The following is a 13,088-nucleotide window of genomic DNA, read 5'->3' as shown; positions in this document are numbered from 1 at the left end:
AATGGAATTTCAAACTTTAATAGAAGGATCTCTTTACGATGTCGTTATTTTGCAAGATGGCCAACATAAAGCTAAATCTTTACGCGCTGAGATTGTACCGGATGTTATGGTGATTTAACCATTCCCATGCGTTAGGAAATTGAGTTTGGGGAATGTTTCATAATAGTAATAGAAACTTGTTGAGGTACTTGGGCCAAAGACTGCTTTCAAAGAAAGTGGAAATAATGATTGTTAAGATGGGTGAATTTGGATAAATATGAGTTATATCCCAGTTAATTTGTAATTTATGTTTGGGAAAACAAGCGGATCAGTTCGGCACTGTGGGAGGTTAATGCATTTTGATGAATGCAGAAAAGATGCTAGACAAGAAACTGTTTGCCAGTCAGTCACGAATTACTGCGGAAGTGTTTTCGTATTTATGCTGCATGAAAAATTCATTATTTCGTTCATAAACATGCTATGTAATACACTTTTTCTAGTATCTTAGAGAATTAAAGAGAGGAATATTATTTATTTCGCGATGAAATTGCATCTACTTCAAACCAGGAGACGTACATTTAAACGAGTTGGACTGAAAATAGTGCTGCTCTGGTTAGTTGATCTATGACCTTGACAATGTTTACTTTTTGGAGAGTTCACTGAAAAAGGATGGGTTATTACTGGCTTCAAATTGAAATAATTTTGTAAAATTATTATGAAAGAAAATTCAGCACCAATTACCATTCTTTATTACCCGAAAACGAGGTAAACATTGTCACTGTAGTAGCGCAACTTGCCAGCGTTGCTTGAATCAAAATTGCAATTAAAATTTAAAAAAGAAAAAAACTGGGGAATAATGTTGGATATGCTTCGTGGGCAGTCTATCCAGACAGCAATTAATTATTCACTGCTAGCGGTACCCGCACTTTTTTGCCCGTAGTAGAAAACTAAAGGGTCATTTGGTTCGTCTTTATTTTTACAAATAATGGATGATGAATTTCTTGAAAATATGCTTGTTCATTTGCTCATCCATGTTATGGTAATTTGCTCCTCCATGTTATGATAATTTACTCGTCCATGTTATGGTAATTCGCTCGGTGTTGCTGCAGAGGAATTAAATCTATCAATGGTGGCTTAAAATTGGAATAGAAGAAGAACAAAATCGAATTTTTGAAAAATCGCTTCGAGGTGCTCCCCCTAATGCTACGAACTTATTCTGTGCCAAATTTCATGAAAATCGGCAAAGCGGCCTTGGCGCTATGCGCGTGACAGACATCCAGAGACACGAACATCCAGCTTGATTATTAGTAAAGATTAACCTTTAGCTGAAGAACTTTTTTGGTAAAGTAAGTGTAAGATGGGGTGTATGTAACCCCCACATTATATTTTTTGTGTACTCCACAAAATTTAGAAAAAAATGAGGAAAGAAAAATCTCAGTGATACGCGTATAAACACCACTGAAATAGTACCGTAGGGGAGATAAATACAAAGCAAATATAGTAAATATTACGAAACGGTTGAATGCAAAAATCCAGTTTTTCTAGGGCAGTGGGGGCACAACCTACGGTCGGGGGATACATGCGGCCCACAAAACTAGCCAAAGGGCCCGTAGTATTTCTCAATGCTAAAAATCAAATACCACGATTGTTCACAATGTCCCAAATTTGGAGTCAAATTCTCAGAAATTGATTTTTGCAAAACAGATCTAATGATATTAGCATCTAGTAGTGGTGACAACAATACTTGGTTTTTGTAATTCTCCTTTGTTTTCCAACAAGTAGGTTAAAACGTCACCAGTAACAGACAAGGGTCCAGTAACAGACAGTCATAAGTTTGGATTTAAATAATAAGAATTTTACCGCGGGTAAAACTGATGTTGATGCCACCTATGAATACGGTGCAACCATCTAGTGTTAACAAAATGAATTTTATGAGCCAGTTGGTAGTTACAAGGCAGTAGTGGAAGGTTATGAACAGCCACCATGAGGTTAGCTGGTGTTTCATGTTCATTTGAATTTAATAAGATTAGTTCTTAAAAAGTATTTTTGCATATTTTGAAGAGAAAAAAAGGAATTTTGTCCATTACTCATCCTTTCATCATCCTTTCTAGTACTGGGTATGATCAGATTTGTCGGTGTCTGTTACTGGGGGTCGGACCTTTTTTCGAAATTAAGCAAATAAAAATAAAATTAACAAATTCCGAGGATCCAGAAGCAGCCAAACGTTGGATGAGATGTAGTTGCATGAGAGGAAAAATAGTTTTAAAAGTCTAAATATATTAGAAAACTTAGTTAACCTGAGAGCGATGTCTGTTACTGGTGCCATTACCCTATCACTAAAAGAGAAAAGATGTCTAGAGAGCATTTTATCACGATAAAATATTCTGAAAAAAGAGTGAGCTCTTCTCAATTTTTTTTACATAAGAAGTCCATGAGAGCGTAAGAGCCCATCCATCCTGCGGACAGAGAATGCTGTTTTATCTCGATCTTCTTTTAGTTGAATCCGAAAAGAAGAATGAAAGTAAAGGTCATGAGGATCGTTGTCAAGGTATTAAGATAATTTGTCATAATTTAGGTCCAAGCACTCCTCTGGCGTGCTTCTCTTGTATCTTTCTCTGTTCAATCCCATTTGCTACTCTATGTTTGCTCTTGTTCAATCGTGTAGAACCAGGAAATAAAGTCTTGAATCTTTCTTTTATGCTGCACTGTTTAATTATATCTAAAATCATTTGCTCAAAATAGCGGGAGGGTTGGATTCGTTCTGCATTTCCTAAAGCGTTAATAGAGTAAATGGCTGATTCAGTTGAGTGAAGGACGGGTGAGTTAACTCTCGGGTGTTTCCTTGCTTTAACCGAGGAGTCAGAGAAATCATTAAGGCAAAAAAATTATTCTATTTCCGCCGGCTTTTTACTTAAATTAGAATATTTTAGCGATTATTTTAATCACCGTAAGAATTGAGTTTTGTTTTCTCTGGATTTGATTCAAATTCTTGGACCATAGCAGTCCTTCGAATCATACGGAACTTTCAGGGTTTCCTGAACCCATTTCTGATTCGATTTGAAAATGTTGCCTACTGGCGTGTCTGTGTCCTAGCACCAGCTTCAACAAAAAACTTAGCATTGAAGCAAAGCAAACAATATCGTTTTATCTCTTCTGAGGAAAGTCTGTCATACCAGTACACTAAAAAAATGTGTGTAAGGTTACCAGTATTAAACGAATATAACGTTACACGAATTCTGTAGTGAGTAGTACCATTGTTTTAAAAACTAAAATTGTTGGAGGAACCGTGTACTATGGTTTCAGTGGAATTCAAACCGCATGAACAAAGATCAGAATCGGCACAGAGCAGGTCAACTCTAATTAGCGAAATAAAAGCCGTCCTTTTTGGCCGAGCGATAAAAGCTCTTGCTTGCGTCTTGGCTGTGAGACTCGCGCAGTGCGTTCGGGCCCCATTCAGGTTATTTCCTCTCTTCATGCAATAAAAGTCTTGTTTGTATAATTAATACAAAAATTAATTGGTGTGTATTGGTTGTGAAAAAACATTAACTTGATTAAAATTGAATAAACGAATAATTAAAAGTAAGAACTGTAAAGACGAGGTTTTTAGGGGGATTTTTTATACAGTCATAACGAAATTTCTAGCACTGTAACCTATTAATTTATTTTTGTACTTTCAATTTAAAACGTATTGAAAGAAATAATTACTTGATCATTTAATATATCTGAATAATTCAAACCATTGAATAGTTAACGTGAAGTACAAAGTCTACTTCTTCTTCTTCTTCTTCTTTCCGGCGTTTCCACGCAAATAGATAGGTTCTATGGAAACAGATTCCTTCCACCCCAATAAGTCTACTTACAATTAAAAATGAGTACAGTCGAGTCCCGACTTACGCGAGGGATGCGTTCCAAGACCCCTCGCGTAAGTCGAAATTTCGCGTTGTGGAAAAGGGTACGTGTAAAATCTTTTATGAACATACCCAATTGCTTTATACACTTGTAAACACCACTTCAAACAGTTAAAAACCATTTCTTAACCATACATTACTGTTTCTTATATAAAAAACTGAATTTTATATATATTTTAAATAAAAAAACCCGTTTTATTCAACATAAAATACTGCTACGACGCAAAAAATCAGTAATCAATGGGAAAGAAAGACATAAAATAAACCAGTACGGTACGTACAGTATGAAGTAAGAAAAACAAACGCACACTAGTTTTATATTTGTAACTTTAGAAAATGAAGATGTTGATGATTTAAGTTGCGTGATCAAATTGTTAATTATAATATATTTTTAAATGCAATTGCTTCGCTGGTTCTTTTATAACGTTTTCATCTATGGCAACACCGCTATCCCTGCTTTCTTAAATTCACATTACAAGAGCAGCTTCCATTTTCATATTTTTTGCATTTTTCTTAGATACTACTTGGTGAACTTTTACGGATTTTCTTTTCTTGACTTTTAATTGTGTACAAATGGATGATTCACTCATGCCTAACATTGTCGTGCTACCTTTGAACCACTTTATAGTTCAATCACATAATCTTTAGCTTTTCTTTAACTGTCAGAAACTTTCTCTTTTTCTTTCGATCTTTACAAGATAAAACATCATTCTTAGGTGTCATTATATTTCAACAACTTTCATATTTAGAATGAAAAAAAATAGAAAACGAGGAGTAGTTATTTGTATAAGCGATGTATCAGAACAGTACGCGGTGTGAGAACTTCCACTCTCAGTGATGCTAAAGGTATGAAGGTCCATTCAACGAAACATTTTTTTTTTTGGAAGCCAATAACAAAGCCGATACTTATACACCACTATTCCCTTTCGAAAATTTTCGTGTTGTGGGCGAGGAATTCGTGTTATATCTCAAATTCTTTACTGGGAAAAAAATCGCGTTATAGCCATTTCGCGTAAGTCGGATCGCGTTGTAGCGGGAGTCGACTGTACTCGTTTGAAAAAAGACAGATGAAAGCTTAATTTTTGCTAATGTGTAACCTTTCAAGCAATTTCTCTGTAAGCATGCAGAAAACTCTGGTGAGGGAGACGTTACGCTATAGTTACATCACCATGGTGTAACCTTCCACAAGCGAAGCGTAACTTTACTCCAGTTATATCAATTAAGTTACTCCAGAGCAGTGGAGGCAGCCAAGCTGCTAACGATTTTATGGAGTAAGGTTAAACATTTTTTTTTTACATCGTAGGAAAAGTATTGTGCTTTGTCTTTATTCACTTTGCCCTTGGCATCGCACAAGACATTGCACAAAGACATCTGTGCAATGTGTTTGAGGTGATCAAAATTTTTTTCATTGTAACTCTTTGTCTACTTTGCTTCGTTTAATGGACTAAAGATTCAATATATGGGTAAGTCTAAAAATAGTTCCAAGGAGAATTCTAGTTTACAATCTTTGTCTGAGTCTAAAAAGAGTTGTCTGGGGAGTTTTTGAAATTTTGTTTAAAGAAACAAGCATATTTGTTTTTATCAGGCTTCCTTCAAACACCTGACCATTGTAACCATCAAAACCTGAAAAAGAAATCACGCGTTGTATGGTTCTCCTTAGTTATATTAAAATTAGATCTTTATGTGCATGAGACGAAGGGAGAAAATATTTCCACCTATTGAGGAGGGGATCAAGGTTTACTTGGGGTCTTATTGCTTTCAGCATTCAATTGAGAAGGTTTGTCAAAACTTTCAATTTTCGGAGTGAATAACATAACAAAAAGGACAAATTTGCTCTAAAAAAGACCGACAAGTACTTCATTTGGTCTATGAAGATAAAAGTTCTGACCAAATGCAATCTAGCTTTTGGCTAAGGAGGGTGCCATTATCGGAGGGAGGTGATCTTTAGTGCAATATTTAGACCCAAATGGGGAAGTTCTGAAATTTTCGTTGCTAAAACGCAGCTTTAGGTAACTATTGGTTTATTAAAAAAAACCCTATGACGTCATTTCTGGATCTACTCTTGGATCTGACATGGTTCTTTAATTGTTACGGTAGTTCAGGGGCTTTCACAGGGGGGGGGGGGGTAGAAGGGACACCTGTTGACCCGAGCCAGAAGGGTGCCCAAATATTTTTAAAACTAGGGTTGAAATATAGGGGTAAAAATATGAAGGGGGCCCGGAAAAATTATTTATGATAGGCCTCAAAATTTCTGCGCTCGCCCCTGCTCAGATCATAAGTAAGATTTTAAAGTGTAAAAATATACTCATATAGCTATGTTCAAAGTGATTAAAAGTTAACATCCGCGTGAAAGAAATTAGTACATTATACTCGTGTTATATATTTAGATTATCTTTGCTCACATGACATTGAAATTGTAAGTGATGGTCTGGCCCTTGGAAAAGTTAACATTCGTGGAAAAAATATAAGAAGAAACTAGTGCATTTCTCGTGTTATTTAAGATGATCTTTGCTTACCTCACATTGAAGTTCGAAAAGAGGGTCTGTTCTCGGGTCTCGTACTTGCACTTGACTTGGTATACCCGTCCTTGGCTGGTGACGAGCTTGCGATGCGGCTGGATGATGACAGAATTGAAGTACTCGATGCCATCCTCCTGAGAAGGAAAGAAAGACATTTTGGTGAGCAGCTGGCCTCACGTGTGGAAATATTTGAGCAGATTGCATGAATATTCATGAGCGCGTGAGGCAGTGGCGATTCTTATCACCTAAGTAGTATTTGAACTTCGGTTTCTTGCACGCCGAGGGCTAGACACGGATTGATTCATGCTGTGGGGGGATTTGTTTGTTGATGTGGTGCTCCTGTTTCTAAGGTTTTGAATAAAATCGTCTCTGTGCGGATGTCTGTCACTATACTGAGGAACTAATTTGTTATTCTATGGAACGTTTTTCGTTTCTTGTGGGAAAAGCGAATGTTTGTTACGTTCTGAATAGTGGCATAACAAGAATTCGAGAGTTGAGTTATATTTTTTTCGTGGCTATTCTTATTTCGGATGAATTATAAACAGTGAATAGGAAAATTAAATTTTTTAGGACTTTTAATTTACGGAATGGCATAGACTAGATGCGCCCAGGGAGAAGGGACACCTGTTTTGTTAGCCGGTGCCCGAGTCCGATGCCCAATATTTTTTAAAACTAGGGGTGAAATATAGAGGTAAACAATGTGGAGGGGGAGGGCCTGGAAAAGTTATTTGTGACGGGCTCTAAAATTTCTAAGCACGCCCCTGGACGCGCCCCGAACTGAAACTTTTGGAAGTGCAGAAATTCTAAATTTGCCTAATGGAATTCCAAATTTTGCCGAATAATGATGATTATGCCGAATGAAACTCAAAATTTTGTCGAAAGGAACACCAAATTTCGTCGAATGATAATGATTTTGCCAAATCGACAACTTTTGCTAAATGACGATAACTGTGCTGAATACGGTAATGTTTGGAAGGTCACGATGACTTGCCGTGACTACCATCGGGGCGCTCCTGTTTCCATGTACTGTAAGTAAAAACGGATCTTTGTTACGTACTCAGCGGTATTGCAAGAAAGCGAGAGTTTGGTTTAGTTTTTTCGTGGCTATTCGTATTTCTGATTATAAAGAACAAGGAATAGCAAAATTAAAATTGTTGTAATTAAAAAAATTCAGAGGAGGCAAAGAGTTAAAATGGTGTAAGATGAATAAGGTGGTGCTGTCATCAAAAATATAATACAGATATAGAATATTTTAATAATTTCTATACGGATTTCTATACGGCTCGGAAAATATCAATAGTGGGTTCAAAAGCCGTTTATGGTCAATGTATGGTCTTCAATTATGTTAGTTGTAGAATACGACTGTTTTATTGAAATGGCACTTGATGGCTTCTTTGCAACAGAAATTCCCATTCAGTGACGTTATGGTGCAATTTAAAATATGAATGCTCTTAATTGTTACGAAGTTCCTCGTTGGCACTCAGACTATTTGCAACTAAACTTATGTTCTCAACTTATCTATCTACAAAAACTAAACATCACCACAGACTTAGTGCTGAACCAGATATGAAAATGTTTTCATCCATAAAGCCTGGTATTAAGGATGCATTTGTCATTGTGGAATTTATAAAATTGATTGCATTTGCGGCCTTGCCTATATTGGACAGACCCGCCGTTCTTTAAAATTTCGTTTAAAAGAGCATAAAAATTATGTGAGAAAACAACAATTCAATAAGTCTAGAATTGCTCAACACTGCTGGGACTCAAATCACTCCTTTGATTTCAACTCTTTTAAAATTATACAGAAATGCCCAAATTCATCAGATATTGATTTTTGGAAGTCTTTCCACATTCTGAAGAATCGTTCTAATCTAGTAAACGATCTTAAATCCATTCCGTATTTTTCTGCAGTGTGGCATTCATTCATTAATTGGTAGTCTTTTTTCGCCCCGCTTCTTTGATCTCATATATTTTTTCTTTGTTGCGTTGTAGGTGGTTATGGTAATGTCTTTCTTTGGAACTTTTTTTTTCTCTGTCTTTACGTTTCCATTTCATGTTTTATTTTGTACTTGTTTAACTTTTTGTTGTTTCCCAACCTCTTTCTGTTTTCGCTGAATTATGTTTATTCTTCCTTTCGCTAAATGTGGCAGTTGATTCGTAGTAAAATTTTTTCGGACATAAATTTATTGCTAATTTATTAATAAGCGGTTTCATTTTGACAGCAACATGTATTTTATGGGTCTTTTTACTGAAATTAATTGCTTAACGGTTTTCTCTGGGAGGGAATCATGCAATAAATCTTGACTTTGAGTTCCGTTTTGTCTTGTTTTGCTTTTGTTATTGCTTATTTTGATATTTAAACTGTCTGCTGTCCATTTTCATTGCTTTTACTGAGTGTCTTTACATCTAGAAGCTCACACCTTTGAATTGAAAAGGGGTTCCTTGAAACCTCGGAACACGTGTATTCTGAAATCTGTTTATTTGTGCTTAACAACGTTGGATATTTCCTGTTACCTTGGAGTTTTGTTTGAAACAAGTTGTAGATGTTTAGATAAATTTGCGTCAATTTTTAACTTTTTTAGCATCGATCTTTTTTGAAAGAAAAAAATAAAGCGGTTATTTTGAGTATAAGCCATTTCTTGGATGTTACATGCAAGTTGTACTATTGAAGGGAAAAACAGGGGTTCCACGAAAAAGGTCGACATTCAAAAGGGTTCAACATATCAAACAGACTAAAAACGCTGTTCTGAGGAAAGCATTTCTTCAAGCACATAAGAAAGAAGTAGATACATTAGTGTTTTCTTAAAAATTAATTGTCTGTTCTAGAAAACTCTAAGTTTGAAATAGATTCAGAGTCAGAAGGTGCATGATTCAATTGCTTAAATTTATGAACATAAAAGATGTTAATGGGTGGCATTTTTGCACGGTAAGCAGATCGAGGGGTCATTGTTTTAAGCTATTCAAACCTTAGGCTAACCCGGAAATTAGGAAAAATTACTATACTTTAGTAGGGTTGTGGGCACTTGGAACAGCTTACCGGAAGGGGCTGTAATGGGTAAGGGGGTAGATAGTTTTAAGAAGCATTGATCTTCATTGGGGACTAATAAACTGACTAGAACCAGCCTAGATGGGTCTTGAGTCAGTTGTTGGTGGTCATATTTGCATTTGTATAAAGTTAAACTTTGCTTACCAAATCGGTACTCATGGTGTTGCAAGATCTCAGGGGCAAGGTGTAGGTGATGAAGGGTCCTTGGTCATTGTACTCTTGCATGCAGGTGGAGTTCTTGGACAACCCCTTGGGGTAGATCATGCCGTTAAAATGAGAGTTCGTCGAGATGTTCACCATGATGCTGTGGCTGTGGCACGCAATGGCGACACCTGACACCAGAGCTGAAGCTGCAACGAAAGAAAAAGTGGTTTTACCAAACACGACAAGATCAATCATCAATGAAAATTGAGAACTGTCTGCCCTGATATGATTCAGTGATTAAACTATGTTGTTCTTTATTTGCAAAGTAATATCTAGTGCCGAATATTAAAAGCAGATCAGTCATTCAGAGGGATCAGGAAGGACAATTGCCACCGCCTTTGAAAAGAATTAAAAATAAAAAACCCGCACAAAAGCTACCAGAGAAATTGATATATATGTACACAGTCACAGTGTCAGAACTCATTGGTGGTCTGCCGGTCTGACACCAATAAAAACCGAATCGGACCACCAATAGTTCTAGTCTGTGGCACCAGTGATCGGTCACTGTCAATTGATTCATTTTATATCGCGATTTAGATTTTCAATTTTATTTCTTGAGGGGGAAAAACCCTGAACAGGATTTAACTTTTGTTTTTGTAGCCCATAACTGACATGATTAAGAAAAAGAAAAAAAAAACTAAATGATAAATAAAATTCAGGATTCTGGGATTGGGATTATCTATGTTTAAAAGCTCAAACCGAAAATTTTAGCTATGAATTTAGTTTTCAAAAAAAAAAAAAAAGGAAGAAATTTGGTGAAGATGCTTCCTTATATTGGGTGCCGCAAAAGTAATATTAGAAAACAAGTGTTTGCGGTTTGTAAATCAACTACATCCATTTAAATTAAATAATACTCCTTTTTTTTATTACAAGCAAGTCTATATGAGCCTATTTGAGGCATTTTTGACATCAAACCTACTGTTCACCCCTAATCATTTGAAGATGATCCTGAGCAACAAACATGCATAGAATCATTTTCATCTTCACCTCCACTTCTTTCGAATAAATACGGAAATATACATACTTAATGCTAACATAGAATACATTTCAACTTATAACGTTATAATGTCGATGTATAGGAACGGTGCAGTCTGATTTTTGCAGCACTGTAAAAATAATTCGGAACTGTAAAACAAACAAACACCCTAATTCCTACAATTGCAGCTCAGACCTCTGTTTCCCTGGTCACAATACAAAGCATCAAGCACAACAAGTTCAGACAGTTTCCGTAGATGTCACATGTATGTATTTAAAAATGCATAGATACATCGTATTAAGAAGTACCTTGATATTGATAGACTTTACCCTATATTTACAATAACGCATGCTTTTCCGAGCAGCAGATAAATTTCTTTAAAACCACAATAGGTTTAATATTTTATTTATTAAAATAAATTAGCTACATTTAAAATATAAATATAAAAACCAGGCGAAGACAAATACTTAAAATTTATGCAGAATACATTTTGTGTGAACTTTAACTGGACTAGTTAATTTGCATAAACCGCATCCGTAGACCAATTGTCTACGAATCAATATATATTCATACTTACAGGTCCCAAAGAATTTTCTACAATAATTGTGGTAATTATTAGAATATTTTTCTCTGGTATATTAAAATTTTTCCTTAAAAATTGGAAGAAATTTGTTCCTTTAAGGATTACTTAGTTATTAACTAAAAATTTCCCTCTGCCAATAGAATTTTTTCTTAATAACTTATAAAACTAGTCCTCCTTGCTGATTAAACTGTCTCATGCACACATCTTTTGGGATTTTGCTCCACTTCATTAAGAGTTTTTGTTAACTATTTTAACTATTAATTGTAGAATCACAAATTGGTAATATTGAATTTTAGTTACCCAAAGAGGTGACTGCATGATAGAGATGAAAAGAAACAGGTGAAATATAAAAGTTGATTATATTCTTATTATATATACTTTTCAACTTCAGGAAGTATCAGACAAATACAGGAGTTTAACAACTGGGGCAGTGAGAAGCAAAGGGATATCCTCTGTTTTGGTGCAAGATATGATACTAGTTGCCGAGAAATATTTTCATGGGAGAGGGGTTCTTGAAATTGTTCGATTTTGAAGGCCGAAAGGAGCTATATCAGGCCTTTGCATGCAGGGGCGCCCCAATGGGAGGTGACTGTGACCTGACAAAATTTTCTTTAACGGGAAATTTTGTTTGACGATTCGGAAAAATTATTATCATTTGATGCAGTAAGAAGCAAAGGGATGTAAGTAGCAAAATTAAAAATTTGAAAATAACCAGTACAACTGGTAGGTGAACCTCTCGTCTGACTTGGGGCAAGATATAGTACTATTGTCTGACCAAGGATTGTATGGAAAGACAAACATCCGTTTTACAGCCAGAAATGGACAAATCTATTATTTTTAGCGATGTCAGCTTTTGCAGAAGCAGAGTCTCATTCAAATAAGCGGAATACACGCATCAGATTTTTACTTTTCCCCCTCATTCAGATAGATTTGTCTCATCTGGACAATTGAAAATTCCATACAATCCGTGGTTGGACAGTAGTAGCCCTGGTAAGTGCTGTTATACAGCATGATTTAGGGAAACTTTTCAATGAAGTCTACAAGGGACCACAACTTTAAACGCGTTTTGCTCAAATCTTGAAAACGTCCACTTACATTCATTTGCTTCTAACTGCCTCAATGTGACAAATTTTACTGTATGATCATAACAGCAGAAGAAATAATGTATGCGAATCAAAAACTATGAACGTCACGTTTCGTCCATGAAAAATATATTCCCAACGTTTCTGAATGTGGTGCATTGGTCATGATCATATCACGCTCAATGGTCAAATGAGATACTGAAGAATCGATCTAAATCGCATGAATGCTATCTATCACGATTCGGGCATTTCAATTCGTTGTGGGAGAATACAATTCAGAATCCATCAGTCGTTTAGAAATATTAATAGAAAAGCTCTCCGGAATGTTTAATTTTGATTGGTTGGCTTCATTCAATTTAATTGTACTAGAGCCACTATTGCACTAAGCATAATTTTAATGTCAAATGATGTGATTGATATGCTACTTGATTGCGATTCGTATTGTAAAAATGCTTTATTTTTTTCGGGGTTGTACTGTTTTCAATGTTTTTCAGACTTAGGTAACAGACTGGGACTTTAGAATATTCAATAGAAACGTGTTATTTTCTTAGTAAAGTACACCAGGTAAATAATTATCAACATTCAAATGAGATGCACAAATTTGTTTGCAATGATTATTGGTTAAACAACAATTTTAATGGGACAAACAAATCATTCAAAATTCTGATGTACTCGTTTGACATTAATTGCGCATGATAATTATTTCGGAGGAAAAAATGCTGAATATAAAGCAGATTTGTTGTTAGTGTTCCATCAAATAGAACAACTGCAATTATTTTTAGGGGGAAAAG

The 13,088-nt window shown here is 35.6% G+C and overlaps 1 protein-coding gene across 1 annotated transcript in view; it reads right to left on the bottom strand.

Annotated features, from left to right (window-relative positions):
• Nucleotides 1-9,851, bottom strand: part of LOC129223232 (cuticlin-1-like) — a 43,046-nt gene extending 33,195 nt beyond the window's left edge. Inside the window, exons 1-2 of the mRNA XM_054857797.1 lie at nt 9,597-9,851; nt 6,404-6,540 (exon numbers count right to left, since the gene is read on the bottom strand). Coding sequence (XP_054713772.1) covers nt 6,404-6,540; nt 9,597-9,851 — 392 coding nt within the window. The remainder of the gene's footprint in view (nt 1-6,403; nt 6,541-9,596) is intronic.
• Nucleotides 9,852-13,088: the final 3,237 nt, after the last annotated feature.

This window comes from Uloborus diversus, chromosome 5 (assembly GCF_026930045.1).
Source record: "Uloborus diversus isolate 005 chromosome 5, Udiv.v.3.1, whole genome shotgun sequence".
Classification (NCBI taxonomy): Eukaryota; Metazoa; Arthropoda; class Arachnida; order Araneae; family Uloboridae; genus Uloborus; species Uloborus diversus.
Note: the sequence above shows the minus strand (reverse complement) of the source record. Positions and strands in the feature narration are given on the sequence as shown.